The sequence below is a fragment of the Vombatus ursinus genome, unplaced genomic scaffold (genome assembly GCF_900497805.2).
Source record: "Vombatus ursinus unplaced genomic scaffold, bare-nosed wombat genome assembly UNPS02014798.1, whole genome shotgun sequence".
NCBI classification, from domain to species: domain Eukaryota; kingdom Metazoa; phylum Chordata; class Mammalia; order Diprotodontia; family Vombatidae; genus Vombatus; species Vombatus ursinus.
The window spans coordinates 47,107,289-47,124,042 of record NW_020954576.1 but is presented as its reverse complement, the minus strand read 5'-3'; the positions used below and the strand labels follow the sequence as shown (position 1 = coordinate 47,124,042).

Genomic DNA, 16,754 nt, shown 5'->3' with positions numbered 1-16,754 from the left:
TTCCACCACTCTTGGTATCATGGATAGAAAACTGGATTTGGAGTCAGGAAGACCTGGGTTCAAGTTTGGCCTTAGACACTTAGTACCTATGTGACCCTGGGCAAATCACTTAATCCTTGACTGCCTCAGTTTCCTCAGTTGAAAAACGGGGATAATAATAGCCCCTACCTCACAGGATTGTCAGGAGGATCAAGTTATATGAACACATATAAAGGATTTTTATAAACCTGAAAGAGCACTGTAAATATTAACATCCACCATTGGCTCCTTGGAACAGTTATTATTTTGGCAGCTATAGGGGAAAGGTGAGCCCAGTTTGGGAAGGGAAATTCCCCTCAACTCAAACCAAACTTCTTGTAAGAGTGAAGGATTCTTCCTGTTCAGGGGTCTACCTTTAGTATTAATATCTTATTAAGGTTGCCCTGGTCTCCTGGCCTGGAAGGCTGCTTGGCAAAGCGGAGGTGGGGGCAGGGGAGGGGAAAGAAGGAGGAAAGGGAGACTTCAATCAAAAGTGAAAGTCTGGCCTTTACAGCCTTTCCTACAAGTTGAGACAGTGTCTCGGGCTAAGAAAAGGAAGCATAAGTAGGGACATGACAGCGTCTCCGGGCGTCTCTCAAGCGTCTTGGGACTTAGTTCAGGGGTGTGGGGGAATTGGGTTTGACTATACACCTACTCTATTGCTCTCCAGGTCAACCTCTGCTTTTCCTCTTGGGGTGGGGGTGAGGGGAGCAGGAGAGGCCAATGATTTTAGTGAAAATGAAAATTTCCCAAGGAGGAAGAGAAATCTCCTTCTTGGCTAGGGTTGTAAGGCAGGGAAAAGACTGCAGGTGATATATTACTCTCTTCCTCTTTATCTGCTCCCCCATCCCCCACCACCACCCCAAACCATACACTTCCCAGGGCCATCCCGTCAAACTACGGCTCCTTTCCCTTTTCATGAGATGTGTTGGGAGTTGGGCCAGGAGAAGTTTCATATCCTGTGGGTTTGGGCTGGGGGTAAGAGAATGAGTGTGTGTGTGTGTGTGTGTGTGTGTGTGTGTGTTATGGGCATGAAAGGAGGGCTAGAATGTGTTAGGAGCAGAGACAGTGGGCTTTCTGCCTAAATATTTCTAGGCTGTACTATTCCCTGTTTCCTCACCTGCCCAGGCTTTCTCGGGGCCCTCCCCCAAGAGATAAAGGGGAGGCAGGCTGTAAACCGAGCAGCCCCCCACGACCCATCCCACCACTCCTTCGGGCCGTCAGTCAGTCAGTCAGTCTGTCATTTCATTCCTTCCTCCCAGCCCTCCATCTCCCCGCCTTCGTCCCTCCCCGCTGGTTGCGGTCCCTTTAAAGGCGCGCCCGGCGGGGGCCGCCCCTTCTCCCGAGGCTGGCTTGGGAGTCGCGTTGTAGTCTTAGGGAGCTGCGGCAAGCTAGGCATGGCCATGGCGTCCCCGGCCATCGGGCAGCGCCCTTACTCGCTCCTTCTGGACCCGGAGCCACCGCGCTACCTGCAGAGCCTGAGCGGCCCGGAGTCTCCTCCGCGGCCCGGGCGGACCCCGCGCCGCTGCGGCTCCGTGCCCCTCTCCACCGCGCCCGGGGCGCACGAGGGGCGCGGAGCGCGGGGGGCGCTGGTGGGGGACCTGGAGCCGCAGCCCCGGCCCCCCAGGCTCCCTCGCTCCCTCCGGCCGGGGCTTCAGCAGAGGCTGCGGCGGCGCCCCGGGGCTCCGCGGCCCCCGGACGTGAGGAGCATCTTCGAGCAGCCGCGGGACCCGCGCGTCCCAGCTGAGCGCGGCGAGGGGCATTGCTTCATCGAGCTGGCGCTGCGGGCTGACTCGGGCTGGTGTGATCTGTGCGGCCGGGAGGTGCGACAGCGGGCGTTACGCTGCGCCAGTGAGTGTGATCGGGAAGGGGTAAGGGCTGGTGGGGGGGGTGGGCAGAGAGCAAAGGGCAGCGGGGTAGGGGTGGGGAGTAAGACTCCTGGAGAAACGTTCCTAATCCAAGGAGAAGGGTTTCTCCCCTCCTCTGACCTCAAGAAGCCTCTGGAGGGCATACATGAGGGTTCCCTGCCTTTTCTACTGTAACTCCTGTCACGCATCTGGAACCTTTTGATGACTGCCCGGGGAAGGATTTAGGAGCTCGTGACAAATCATACCCCACTATCTCCCCACTGAAATGCCTGGGGCTGATAGCCAAGGGCACTGGATTGTCTCCTGGGCACTCATCCGGCCACCCTTGGGTTCTCACCTACTGACTCGTAGCTGTATGACTGCTGCTGCTGTAGTGATTTGGCCGTTGTATCTAGGGTTAATGACATGCCTGATTGTTTACTAGAATGGGCAAAACCTCCTCCCCCTCCTCTCGTTGGGGGGTTAGGTAACATCCATTGTGGTAGGGGTAGAGGAAACCCCCACCCAGTTGTTAGAAATAGATTGAGATATAAGGAGAAACCAAGATCATCGCCACCCAATGACCTCTGAAATCTTTGAACTTCTGTCTCTGTTTTTATCGCCTTCCTCTTCCTCCTCCTCCTCCTCCTAGATTACTGCAGTAGTTATTATCATCCTCTAAAATTATCCAGCTCTGTGTGGTTTCCCTCCCTCTGTAGCTCCCAAGCCCCTATTGGCTCTTATCCACTCCTCTCCCTCCCTCAATACATATACATAATAAATCACTGGGCACCTAGAAAAAATATGGATTTTCTGAGAAACTCTGCAGTGATTTTGGGTGTCTGTATTGTTTTCCCTATTTTCCCTACCCTGATGTAGGGTATGGATTTCTTTAATGGGTGTGTTTTCTTTCTAAAGGATGTTGCAGTCCATGGCAAAGAATTTAATAAATACATTTTTAAAAAAATTCTCAACCTAAATAGTGTCACAGTCTCTGACAAGCATCACAAGTGGGTTGTAGTTTGAATCCTTCCCTAGAAATGCTTTTCCAGGTAATGTCCTTGACTCCCTAGCACCTGGTGGTGTAGCATTGGGCAGAAGCTTTCTTCCAAGCACTTCTTCAGAAAGCTACTGTGAAAACCCTAACGTGCGAATCTGTCTTCGTAGACCACAGCAGACTCTGATTTGTGCATCCTGACTGCGGCCTTTGCTCGGCTTGTAGGAGGAAAAAGGTTGAAGACCTTAAGTCCAACTCAGGCAGGAGTACTTAGTAGTTGAGAACATGGCTACAGCTGCTGTCAGAGCTCCTCCAATACCGAAGGAGGCAAAATCAAAGCATAACCTCCCTCTGTTCAGAATGCTTTAGAAATGCTTCTGACATTCCAGAGGAACCAGGTGGAATATTGCCATGACTCCCTTCAGCAGGCATCCCTCACTTCTCCTGGTGCTAGGCTGTATGCCTATGGCAGTCTGCCTTTTGCTACAGATGAAGGACAGATACCCCAGCTCAGATAGGCTTAAAGAGTCACAGGATCTGGAATGGGCCTGAGAAAGCATCCATCCTCTTCTGTCTCCGGTCTCACTTCACTTTACACAGGAAGGGATTGAGACAGTATTCATTTTTCCACAGGGAATTGTCTTTAATTATGGCCTTGTTTTGAAGCACGGTTTGGAGAGCTGATATTGATCTGGAATCTCTTACATGTGACTTTTGAACATTTATGTTTTGACTTATTCAGGGATGTAGTATCAGAGGTTCCTTGTATTCATGGTATGTATGCATGTCCTTGTGTATAACCATATATGTGTTTACATGTGAATGTACATAAATATGCACACTACTCTTAGTTAAGTGACTAGATCCTCATTTTCTTTCTTATCACGTGCTAGAATTAGTTCTTCCATAGACTAACTGATAAAGGAGTATCTGGTCCCGAGAATGCTGGGTTAAGTGTCCAAAAAATCCTCCCGGTAGAATGGAAGCCCTTTAAAGGCAGGGACAAGTTTTTTTCAGTTTTTGTTATGTCTTTGTATCCTCAGTGCCAAGGAAAGGCAGGATGGAGTAGAAGACAGAGAGCTAGACTCTGAATCAGGAGTCCTGCCTCTAACACGTACTGGCTGTGTGATCCTGGGCAAGTCACTTATTTCTCAGTGACAGCTGAGACAGCTGTCTGTTGGCAGCTATCTGAGACTCCAAGTTGCAGAATGGGGACTGACCTGTATTGGTAGAGGGAATTTCCTCACTGGAAATTTTCTCTACCAATAAAATCTCAGGTCTAGCCTTAAAAAAAAAAAAAAAGATAATTCCTACTGATTTATATACATAGTACAGTTATCCCTTCTATATCTCTGGGGTCAGGGGAGCAGCACCCCTGTAATCTGGAAAATCCTCGTGACATTTTTTTGGCCCTCCCTTCATGACAGAGAAGAAATCTGAATTATTATGGTATTAAAAGAGAAAAATATGTTGGTATTATATATTTTATGCATTTCTGGGTTTCTAAACTTTTTTCTGTGTGGTCTGCTAGCCTTCAAGTGTCATCTGTGGCTTCCACAAAACTCCCCCAAAATTCCCATTTATTTTCTTTTTCCGACTGGCAATATGTTGAAACCACAATGGGGAAAGTCGAGATATGGAAGGGATAAGGGTAGATGCTTAATAAATGACAGTTTCATTGGGCTGGGTAGATTTCAACATTGGGTTTCATTCTCCCCATTAGTATAATTGTTCCTCTGTCCCAGATTTAAAGATACTAAGGAAACAGGGGTTGTTATTTGGTATTATTGTTTAACTGCCTCCGTCAAAGTCAGGTCCTGATGCCTCACTATTGCATGGAGGTGAGCCGGGGTCCTTGCTTTGCTATGGCAGGAGAGCAAACACTGGAAGGGCTTTCCAAGTTGGAAAGGCAATGGACTTTGGTAGTGGCTCCAAGACCAACCTAACTAAGTTTGTAGAGGCTCATCACTAAAGGGTTACTACCAGGTGATGATTTTTTTTTTCTGTTCACAGACACCTACAATGGGTATCTATTAAAATGAAGAAGGGATGATCACCTGGGTTGGTGAAGGGAGAATCCATATTCAGCCAACAAGCCTTTACTAAGTAAGCACTTGTGTTAAGTGCTGGAGATACATAAGGGGAAAAAAAAACATGAAAACAGGACCTGCCTTCAAGGAGCTTATATTCTATTAGGGAAAACACCATGTATATATACAGTTATAGGCCTGGAGTCAAAATCTGGCCTCAGACACTTACTAGCTATGTGACCCTGGGCAAGTTACTCAACCCCTGTTTGCCTCAGTTTCCTCATCTGTAAAATGAGGACACACTGGAAAAGGAGATGGCAAACCACTCCAGTATCTTTCCCAGGAAAATCCCAAATGGGGTCACTAAGGGTCGGATACAACTGAAAGGATTGTATAACAGCAAAAATAGGCAAGACACAAGGCAGTCTAAGAAAGAAAGACTGAAGTTGATGAAATCAGGAATCCTTTTAATCTGAAGGAAGTTCTGAGAGATTGTGACCTGTAGCTGGGCTAGTTGAGAGATTTTAACAGAGTAAAAATGAAGGGCAGGGCTGCCAGAACTACGAGGCTAACTTATTTAACAAAAACAAAGTTGCATAGGAGTTTATTTCATTTTTTGTGGTTACACCAAGAGAATGTGCATCAGAAATCCTTCTCCCTAATTCCCAAGCAAGGCTATGACAGTTCCTGTCTGTTCTGACTTTGTGGCAGGCAGTGTGATGTAGGGGGCAGAGGAAAGAAAAAACTCAACCTCAGATCCAGGCCAGAGCTTTAGACTTGGAATCAGGAAGACTTGAAGTCAAATCCAGCCTCAGACATTTACAGCTGTATGATCCTACGCAAGTCTATAACCTTTCTGTGCCTCAGTTTCCTCATTTGTAAAATGGGGATAATAATATTGAGGTTCTTATGAGGATCAAATGAAATAATCTATATAAAGCTCTTAACAAATCCTAAAGTACTATATAAATGTATAGTTATAACTTCTCAGTACTATATAAATTTATAGTTATTATTTCTCAGTTATTATGACTTCTCAATGACTTTAGGTAAGTCACATCACTTTTCAGGGCCTCAGTAAAATGAGAAGTTTAAATCTCTGAAATCCTTTTTTTTTTTTTTTTTTTTTTGCCTTTTTGGTGAGGCAATTGGGGTTAAGTGACTCGCCCAGGGTCACACAGGCTAGTAAGTGTCATATGTCTGAGGCCAGATTTGAACTCAGGCCACCTTGAAATCCTTTCTTGCACTGGTATCCTGTGATTCCCTATCATCTCTGTATCGTTAGGGTATCACCTTTCTATGCAGATTGGATCACTTTTAAATCCTACCTTTTCTCTGGGTCACAAAGAGGACTTTGAGTCTAGTGAGCCTTTCTGAAGTTAATAAAAGGAAGTTTCCTTGAGGGACTACTCCTGCCATCAAAGGAGGTTCATTGCAGCTCCAGCCCACTGTCCCCAGGTTGCCAGTGGCTCTACACGTGTTCTGGTGGTATTAGCTGAGGATGGACTGCAAATCACCGATTGTTTCCTCTGTCAAGGTTTAAATTTCCCCCAACTTTGGAATGAGCTAATGATAGATGCAGTAGGAAGGATAAGAGCTATGAAACCCATCAGCTGGAGCATAAAGTTAACATCTGGAAAAGGAGTAACAGCTGAGTGTGTTCATTTTCCATGTTGGAAAAATGAGTTTTTAATCTTCAATACTTCAGGGGTCTGTGACTTCACAGGTCCACCAACACAAATCAAAGTCCCTCTTGGCCTTTGTAGGTGATCTTTGAGAGTGGCTATGCAGCTCTTTTTGTAGTGGGAAGGAATTGGAAATTGAGGGGATGCCCATCCATTGGGGAATGGCTGAACAAGTGGTGGTATATGATTGTAATGGAATATTATTGTGCTGTAAGCAATGATGAGCAGGCAATTTCAGAAAAACTTGGAAAGACTTATATGAACTGATGCAAAGTGAAGTGAGCAGAACCAGAACACTATACACAAAAACAGAAATACTGTACAATGATTAATTGTGAATGACTTAGCTGTTCTCAGCAATACAATGATCCAAGACAATTCTGAAAGACCCATGATGAAAAATGCTATCTACCTCCAGAGAAAGAACTGGTGGAGTTTGAATGCAGATGGAATCATGCTTTTTCAATTTCTATATTTTTTCTTTGGGTTTGCATTAAATAAAATAATAATAATAAAAGAGTGGCTATTACCCCCCCGCCCAGTCCTCAAAAAAATCCTAGAGCTAGGGCTAAAAGTGGCCTCAGAGATCTCCTAGTCCAGCCCATTCCTTCTAAAGGTGAAGAAACTGAGGCCCAAGAGAAGTGACTTGACCACAGTAACCCAGCTACAGAGGCAACATCGAACCTAGGTCTTTTGAGTTCTATACCCTGCATTGTTTCCACAGAAACTTGTTGCCTCCCTGGCACCTCTTCAAACATAGCTAAGCTGATCCCCAAACAACGGACAACCACTTTATCCTGGGCTCCATATTCAAAGCCTTTCCAGCTTGGTAGGACTTCTTCAAGTTTAAACACCACAGGTATAACCTTCAATAACACAGGGTGGGCTCCAGGCTGAATGGAGGCATTAGAAGAGGACTGTGGTGGAAAGGATTGCGAGAAACAGAGACAGAGAAAGAGACAGAGAGAGAGAAACAGAGAGAGAGACAGAGAAAGAGAGAGATGCAGAGAGACACACACACACACACACACAGAGACAGACAACAGACACAGAGAGAGAGACAGAGAGAGACACGGAGACAGACACACACACACACACACACACACACACAGAGATAGCAGAGAGACAGAGATGGAAGGGGCAGGAATTTTTTGAAAGGCAAGGCTCTCACACAGCTGCTAGAGCCTCAGAATCTCATCTTCCCCACCCCTGCCATTGTGAATGATAATGGCTCAGGTTTATATAGGACTTTGTGGTTTACAAAGAGCTTTCCTCACAATATCCCTGTGAGGATGTAGGATGGGTATTTTCCTTATTTTATAGATGAGGAAATTGAGGGTATGATAATAATAATTTTTGCTGTTGTTCAGTCATTTTTCAGTTGTGTCCGACTCTTTGTGACCCCATTTGAAATTTTCTTGGCAAAGATACTAGAATATTTGCCATTTCCTTCTCCGGCTCATTTTACAGATGAGGAAATGGAGGCAAACAGGGTCACACAGCTGGCAAGTGTCTAAGGCTGGATTTGGACTCTGGTCTACCTGCCTCCAGGCCTGGCACTGTATCCACTGCACCACCTAGCTGCCTAATAATAATAATAATAATAATAGCTATAATTTATGTAATACCTACTACATGCCCGGCACTGTGCTATGCGCTTTACAATTATTATCTCACTGATCCTCCCAACAACTTTTTCGAGGTAGATGCTATTATTATCCCCATTTTACAGATAAGGAAACTGAGGCAAACAGAAGTTAAGTGACTTGCCCAGGGACACACAGTTAAGTGCCTGAGGCTAGATTTGACCTTCCGTACTCCAAGTTCTTTTTCTGTACCTCCCCAATGTGGAGTAACTTGTCCATAGTCACACTATAGATAGATAAGAATATTATCTGTGTATGTTTCATGGAATTACAGAATCTCAGTGTCAGAATAGTTTCAAAGATGAAACTCTACCCAAGTAGGATTTATTCCATGTGCAGCATAATAGCTGGCATATATATATCATTTTAAAGTTTGCAAAGCTCTTTTACTTTTACTTACATTATCTCATTAATCTCACTACATGGGAGGTGGGAGTGGGTGGATACTACATCTATTATTATCTCCATTTTACAGATGAGAAAATTGAGTCTCCAGGACCTTAACTGACTTGTCCATGGTTACACAGCTTGTAAGGATTTTTGTTTGTTTGTTTGTTTTGGTGAGGCGATTGGGGTTAAGTGACTTGCCCCAGAGTCACACAGCTAGTGAGTGTTAGCAGCTAGTGAGTGTTAGCGGCTGAGGTCCTCCTGACTCCAGGGCCAGTGCTCTATCCACTGCATCACCTAGCTGCCCCTTCAGCTAGTAAGTGTTAGTGGTGAAATTTGAACCCAAGCCTCACTTGTCTCTAAGTCTAGCATTCTTTCCACCTCCCATCCCAGTATCAGAACCAAGTCTGGAGCTCGGGTCTTCTGATTATAAAACCGGTGGTCTTTTAATTACTCGAAAGCCCTCTTTCCTGTCTCCAACTCACCCCAATTTCCAAGCCTTTATCTGGGGCCTTTGTCTTTAATCCTGAAGTTTTGAGCAAAACAAAAAAGCACGGTCCTACTAATTCCCATCAGCAACTGAAACTGAATTTGTTCAATGTAAGAGGGAGGGCTGGGGGAGAAATTCCTTTATGAGATTCCAAGAAGGAATAGTAAACAAAGAAACTTGGAGCCTGCTCTCTGGCTGGATTCCCAGGTCCCTATGCCTAGGAATGTCCCCTTTGAGTCATTGACACCCCCTTCACGAGGGGCCGAGTTCCTGGAATATCGACTATATATGTCAAACTTCACTATGTCGGTTGGCCCTGACCACTGTTTAATGCTGCTGTTAGTATTATCTGTCTGCATCAGGACCTCGGTGATCCTTGTCATTATGGTGAAGAATAATTTGTTGTTGTTGTTGAGTTGTTTTCAGCTTCCCTGAAGAATAGTGTTAGATAGCATTTGTACAGCAATGCGTTTTGGTTTGCAAAGTACTTTCTGTCTCGATGGGTAGTGTACGTATTCAGTGCAGGGAGAAGAGCTTCAAATGTCGTTGAATCCACATAGGCATTGAGGGGATGCTCTGGATACCCATGATTGCTGTCGGGGAGTCCTCGTGTTCCACATTCACGGGATCTGTCCCCGATGGAGCAGCATGGTCAGCTAGGTGACACAATGCATAGAGTGCGAGGCCTGGAATCAGGAAGATAAGATATATAATAATTACATTATTATTCGGATCCGAAGTTCAAATCCAGCCTGTGTGACCCTGGGCAAGACACTTAACTGTGTTGGCCTCAGTTTCCTCGTCTTTAAAATGAGCCGCAGAAGGGAATGGCAAACCATTCCAGTGCCTTTGCCAAGAAAACTCCAAATGGGGTCATGAAGAGTCAGACGTGACTGAAAACTTGACTCAACAACAGTTAAAGTTGTTGCACTGAGAAGGGCTCCATGGTCTTCACCGGACTGCCAAAGGGCCCATCAAACAAATGGAAAAAAAAAAAAGATGAAGAACCCTCGTCTTAGACCACCAGACCCGCTGACAGGAAGCTCATCCTTCTTATAGATTCCGCCTTTCACTGGGCAGGACCGCTTCCAGCCTCCAAGACCAGCCTGGTTAATCTCCTCCCTTACCCTCTGCTCCCACCCTGAATCTTGTTTTCATTTGCCTTAATCACCTGTTTGTTGGCTTACCACAGCGAACTGTCTTCCCCTCAGATCAGCGAGTTGCTTGAAGTTCATTGGCCTTTGTGTGACTTCCCTGTGGTAACCAACAGGTTCCTTTGCTTGTCTTCTCTGTCTGTATTGTTCTTGTCTTGAGCTCACCTCACATAGTAGTAGGAGAAGTGGTAGAAGTGGTAGTAGTAGTAGTAGTAGCAGTAGCAGTAGCAGCAGCAGCAACAGCAGTAGTGGTAGTAGTAGTCATAGTAGTGGTGGTGGTGGTAATACTAGTAGTAGTAGTAGTAGCAGTAGCAGCAGCAGTAGTGGTAGTAGTAGTCATAGTAGTGGTGGTGGTGGTGATAGTAGTAGTAGTAGTAGTAGTAGGGAAGCTAGGTGGCACAACGGATAAGAGAGCTGGGCCTAGAGTCAGGCAGACCTGAGTTCAAATCCAGCCTCAGACCCTTACTAGCTATATAATCCTGGGCAAGTCACTTAATTCTGCCTCAGTTTCCTCATCTGTGAAATGAGCTATAGAAGGAAATGGCAAATCACTCCGGTATCTTTGGCAAGAAAGCCCCAAATGGGGTCATAAAAAGTTGGACAGCCAATTGCCTCACCAAAAAAAAAAAAAAAAGGTTCAGGGGCAACTAGATGGCGCAGTGGATAGAGCACCGGCCCTGAAGTCAGGAGGACCTGAGTTCAAATCTGGCCTCAGACAAAACACTTGACACTTAACTAGCTTGTGTGAGCAAGTCACTTAACCCCAATTGCCTTAAAAAAAAAAAAAAAGAAAGAAAAGAAAAGAAAAAGATGGACAGGACTGAAACAACTAAACAACAACAATAGTAGTAATAGTAGTAGTAGTTGTTGTTGTAGTAGTAATAACTAGAATTTTTATGGTGCTTTGAAGTTTGCAAAGCATTTGATCCTTACAACAACCTGGTGAGATCAGTGTTATTATTATCCCTGGTTTACAGATGAGGAAACTTTGAATCAGAAGTTGAAGTAAATTGTCCAACATCACATGGGTAGAATGTGTCTGAAGTAAGATTTGAACTCATGTCTTCTTGACTCCTGCTCCAACACTCCACCAACTCCACCACCTAGCCCTCAAGGGAACATAGAACCTCCCAGCTTCACAAAGCCCAGAGGCCTAGGATACCAAGTTTGAACGGTACCTCTGAGGCCATCTAGTTCAACCCCCTCATTTTACAGATGAGGAAACTGAGACCCAAGGTGGTGAAGTGACTCGTCCAAGGTCACACAGGTAGGAAATATCAGAGGTAGGATTTGAACCCAGGTCCTCTGATTGCTGTCAGTGCCCTTTCCACTGTACTGTAAGTGGGAAGATGGGACTCCCCCACTATGGAGAATGTGCTGTGCTTGAGGCCGTTTGGAAACTAAATACATGGAGCTGTGTTCTCCTGTGGGCTTCGTATTTACCTCTTGTATTCAAAAGTGTTCAACACATGGGTCTGGTTCTACTGAAGGGTGTGTGAATGTGTGCATGTGTGTGTCTATGTGTGTGCAGTGCATGTGAGTGTGTGTGTGCACGTGTATGTGCAGTGCATATGTGTGTGCATGTGCACATGTGTATGTGTGTGCAGTGCATGTATGTGTGTGCATGTACTTGTGTGTTTGTTCATCCTCCTGAAAGCCCACGACTACTTTCTTGGATGGTTTTTTTTTCAGTGGTGGTGGTGGGGGCAGCGACAGAGCTGATGGGCACAAAATGCAACCTTTCACGGATGTGTTTGTGCAGAGGGAGGATGCACTCCCTCCCTTTTCCCTCTTGTCTACTTAGAGGAGCCTTGGTTGGTGTGGGGGGGTTTTCATCAGTGATAACTCATGGGGCAAGGGCCGTTCTCTAACAAGGTCCGAGACAGGCGCTCTGGAATCCTTGTCTCAGGTCCTGGTCCTGCCTACTCATTCCTCCCCATCCCCAATGCCCCCCCCCCCCCCCCCCCCATGAAAGGATTTAGGTGTTGGCTTGATTTCACATTCACTGGAGCATGAAATTTCCCAATTACAGACTGAGGGGGTTTGAATCCCAGGTACAGTCAAAAATGATTAATGCTACTTGTCTGCTAGTCTAATTAGACTTGGTAATGAATGTATCTGTTCTCCTGCTATTTCTAAAGGGGATCGGAAAATGATTTGCCAGCTTATTCCCTTCCTTCAGGGCTCTATCTGGGGTCCTGCCTGTTCCCCCGAAGGTCAGTGCTTCATCCGCTCATGACCTGGATGGATAGGTCTGGCTGGGGAAAAGAGGAAAAAGACAAGCATCCTCTCCTCCGGGTCATATCTGTCCAGCCAGAGAGGCGTGTTTATCCTTGGCCCAGGTGCCGACTGATTCCCAGTTCAGTGTTGCCGTGTAAGCTTCTGGCTAACTCAGGTGAATCCCAGGAATGAATGCTGATGAGCCTGGTCTGAATTCCTTGGATTTCTGTAGTGCCTCTCCTCTGAAGAGCTTTCTGGGCACTCTCATGCCCATTAGCACATTCAATCTCAAAACATTGTGAAGTCAGGATGTAGGGATGCTTGCGTCACTTTTATATATGGCAGCTACTGGGTCATAAGCTTGTAGGATCATAGGCTTAGAGACAGAAGATACTTTTAGACATCATCTACTTTAGCACCCTCCTTTTATAGATGAGGAAACTGAATCCTGGAGAATCTTAATGATTTACCCAGGGTCAAAGAGGTTGCAAGTTACAGACTTGGGATCTGAACCCAGAACCTTTAACTCTAAATCCATTTTCATTGCATGATGCTGACTTCCCTGTGCTGGGGATCACATACTCACCCACAAGCATAAAGATGGAACAGAGCTAGAGCCTGCTAATCTGGACCTTTTTCAGACTGACTTTTAGAGCTAGTGACCTTGAGCCCTCAAAGTTACTGTTTTGCTGCTTGCCCAGTACCCATCACTTCTGCCTGAGTGGCAGTTGTGTGGGATGGAAGTATCCTACCATCATCCCACATCGATCCTGCTGGCTACTCTCCCTTCATTTTCCTCCTTGGTCACTCTTCTTCCCCCGGTTTCCTCAGTTTCCCCTCCTTTGAGCTAAGTCTGCAGTTGGACCAACTTATAAGGAAAGTCTCCAGCATGAAACAATTAAGGCTGGTAAAGAACGTGCAAAAACATCTCTGGCCTTGTTGGGTCATTGCAATCCACATTCCTCAGATGGCTGAGTGATTGTGCCTGGGTGTGTATTTGTAGACATGCAAATCATGTCTCTTCCCCTAGGTTAAATTGGATGTTAGCCCATAATGTGTCACCCATTCAGATGCTCTGCTGTGGTGGGGGAGCTTGGACAAGTTTGCATCATGGCACCTTCCTCTCTGCTCCCTCCCCTTGTCAAGTATGACCACCTCCACCCCTCTATAGGGAAGTGCTGGCCACAGCCCAATACCAGAGCTAGAACAGCTGGCTGGGCCCATGGTTTTGTATTTAATCACCTCCCTCCAAGCTGCTCCAGGTGGATTTGGGGGGGGATGAAAATACAGACCAGTCTTGAGGACAGGTGGGCCAGCACTCACCTGTGGCCATAGTTGAATTGGGCTGTGTTTAGTGGATTGCCTGGAAAAGCCTCCTTACACCACATTCCAGTCGTCCTCCCTGTACTGTCTACAAACTTGCTTTTAGGGTGGGGTGGGTCCTAAGGCAGATCCAGGAAGTTCCTCGGGAGGTCTTCCTATGGCAACCATGAAAACAAGGCCTGGCCGGCCTGACCTGCCCTCCCTGCCTTAAAAAGTAATCCGATCACACACTGTCAGAAATCACCTAGGCCAACCGCATCATTTCACAGGTCAGGCAGCAAGGCTGAGGAAGGGAAACTGGAGAGCTTTAACCTGGAGAAAAGAAGACTTAGGGAGGCATGATAGCTATTTTCACATATCTGAAGGGGTGTTATAGAAATGCTGTGATACAGTAGAAACAAGACTGGGTTAAGCATCAAAGGATTGCAGTTCAAATCCCAGCCCTACCAATCAATCAGTCAATGACCATTTATTAAGCCCCTACTATGTCCCAAGGACCACACTACCTTTGTGAACTTAAGTAATACTAACAATAATAAGTGTTCATATAGTACTTTAAAGTTTGCAAAACACTTTATATATGTTAACTCATTTGATTCTAACAACCCAGTGAAGTAGGTGATACTGTCATCCCCATTTTACAGACGAGGAAACTGAGAGGTTAAATGAATCACACAGCTAAGTTTTTTTGTTTGTTCAGTCATTTTAGTAATGTCAGACTCTTCCTGACCCCATTTGGGATTTTCTTGTCAAAGATAATGGAGTGGTTGGCCATTTCCTTCTCCAGCTCATTTTATATTTGGGGCTTTCTTGGAAAAGATACTGGAATAGTTTGCCATTTCCTTTTCAAATTCATTTTACTTAGCTGTGTGACTCTGGGCAAGGCACTTAACCCTATTTGCCTCAGTTTCCTCATCTGTAAAATGAATTCTAGTTACAGATATACATAATGTTAACTCATTTGATTTGTTATGATATGTTAACTACAAATATAAAGCCTGCCTCTGCTTTTTAATGCCCCTTAACTTGTTTCACCCCCACCTTTCCAGTCTTCTTACACCTCACCGCCCTCCCTCTTCTCTGCAGTCCAGTGACATTGGCTCCCTTGATCTTCCTCCCACATGACACTCCATCTTCCAACTCTGGGCATTTTCACGAGCCGTCTTCCATGTACCTGGAACCCTCTCCCTCTTTATCTCTGCCTTCTGCCTTTCCTGGCTTCTTTCAAATCTCAGCTAACATCCCCCCTTCTACAAGAAGCCTTTCATTAACCTTAGCGCCTTTCCGATGAGATTATCTCCAATTTATCCTGTCAATATCTTGTTTGTACATGATTGTTCTCATGTAGTTTCCCCCATAAGACTATGACCTTCTTGAGATTAGGGACTATTTTTTAATTTATTTTTTGTTTTGTTTTTGCCTTTATTTCTATCTCCAGTGCTTAGTATAGTGCACGGCTTATTGATTTGACCTGACTTGACTGAAATATAGGAATGATAGCAGGAATCATTTGAGTAGGTGGGAACTTGAGAGGCCGTTTTTTTCTCATTGTCCACCCAAATGGTTAGAGAGTTGTAGATTTAGAGCTGGAAGGGACCTTAGAGGCCATCTAGCCCAAAATCTTTTCATTTTACAGATGAAGAAATTGAGGTTGAGAGATATTAAATGACTTGACTGAGGTTACACAGGTGATAAATGCCTGAGACAGAATTGGAATTCAGATCTTCCTGACTCCAAGACCAGAGAGATGACAATCTCTCTTCTTAAAGACTCCCCAGAGGAGGGGTTCCTACATCCTCTTAAAGCCACCTTTCCTAGGATCCTTTTTATACTTCCCTTTAAAATTGTTTTGAGGATTCGGTTCTGTGGGGCTAGATCTGTGAAAAGGAACAAAGGGAAGTGAGGTCAGCACAACTTCAGGGAGGGAATTTGAGAGGGATTTTCCCTTCCTCACATGTGACTTGACACTTTAAAATTCCCCTATCATGCTTGCATATGTGACTCTTCTCCAATTAGTCTGTGGGCTCTACTGGTCTTGGGCTGTAGGATCAGACTTTCATTGAACTCCACAAGTTTTGCTTTTTCTTAGATGTCAGAAAAATGCCATCGGCTCTTGGGTCTGGGAGCAGACGTCCTTCTGTATTCCTGATGGTATTTCTTACTGAGGCATTGATGGTGTCAGAGCCTGAGCTTGGTTCTGAATTCAGGATGGAGGTTGTGGGAGTGGTGCATTTTCAGAGGAAACCTGCAAGGGATCAATAATCATTTATTAAGTGTCTACCAAGCACCTACTCTCACCTGGCTCTAAGAAGGGGTAGCATTAGAAGGGCCACACCATCTTGGCAAATTGGTTAAACCAGGTTAAGGGTAACTGACAAGTCTCAACCCCATCGATGAGTTAGGGGAATGTCTACCCCAAGCATGTGAAGACTTCTCCCCAGTGGAGTGGGTGGGTAAGACCAGTTTGTTCCAATGGCCATGAAGGTGCGGGAGTGGGCCCTATGGAGCACCTAGAACTTGGTCAGACATCAAAGACGCCAAGGTCAACAACTGCCTCCCAGACCATCACCAGTCATCCTGACTTTTGTCTTGCCGCTGGACTTAGATGATCCTGGAAGAAAGAATGAGGCTGATGACCATGCGCCTCTGCCTCACTTAAATCCAATTCATGAGCAAGTCAAGACATCACCCCATGATGTCATTGATCCTCTTTGAAGAGAAAGGACGAACAACAACTATGTACCAGGCATTGTGCTAGATTCTGGGGATACAAAGACACAGAATCAAACAACCCCTGCTCTCCAAGAGCTTACATTCTAATGGAGGAGATGACACAAGTCATATGTAAGCATATACAGAATAAATATAGAAAGAACAAATGCACAGTACTTAATTCCAAGGTAGTTAGGGAGGGAGGGCACTACCTGCGGGGGGGGGGGGGGGGGGGGGGGGGGGGG

The 16,754-nt window shown here is 45.5% G+C and overlaps 1 protein-coding gene across 1 annotated transcript in view; it reads left to right on the top strand.

The window, feature by feature from the left end:
• The first annotated feature begins 1,371 nt into the window (after nucleotides 1-1,371).
• The window catches only part of RASSF5 (Ras association domain family member 5), a 112,050-nt gene continuing 96,667 nt past the window's right edge, over nucleotides 1,372-16,754 (top strand). Inside the window, exon 1 of the mRNA XM_027871818.1 lies at nucleotides 1,372-1,869. Coding sequence (XP_027727619.1) covers nucleotides 1,416-1,869 — 454 coding nt within the window. The 5' untranslated portion in view covers nucleotides 1,372-1,415. The remainder of the gene's footprint in view (nucleotides 1,870-16,754) is intronic.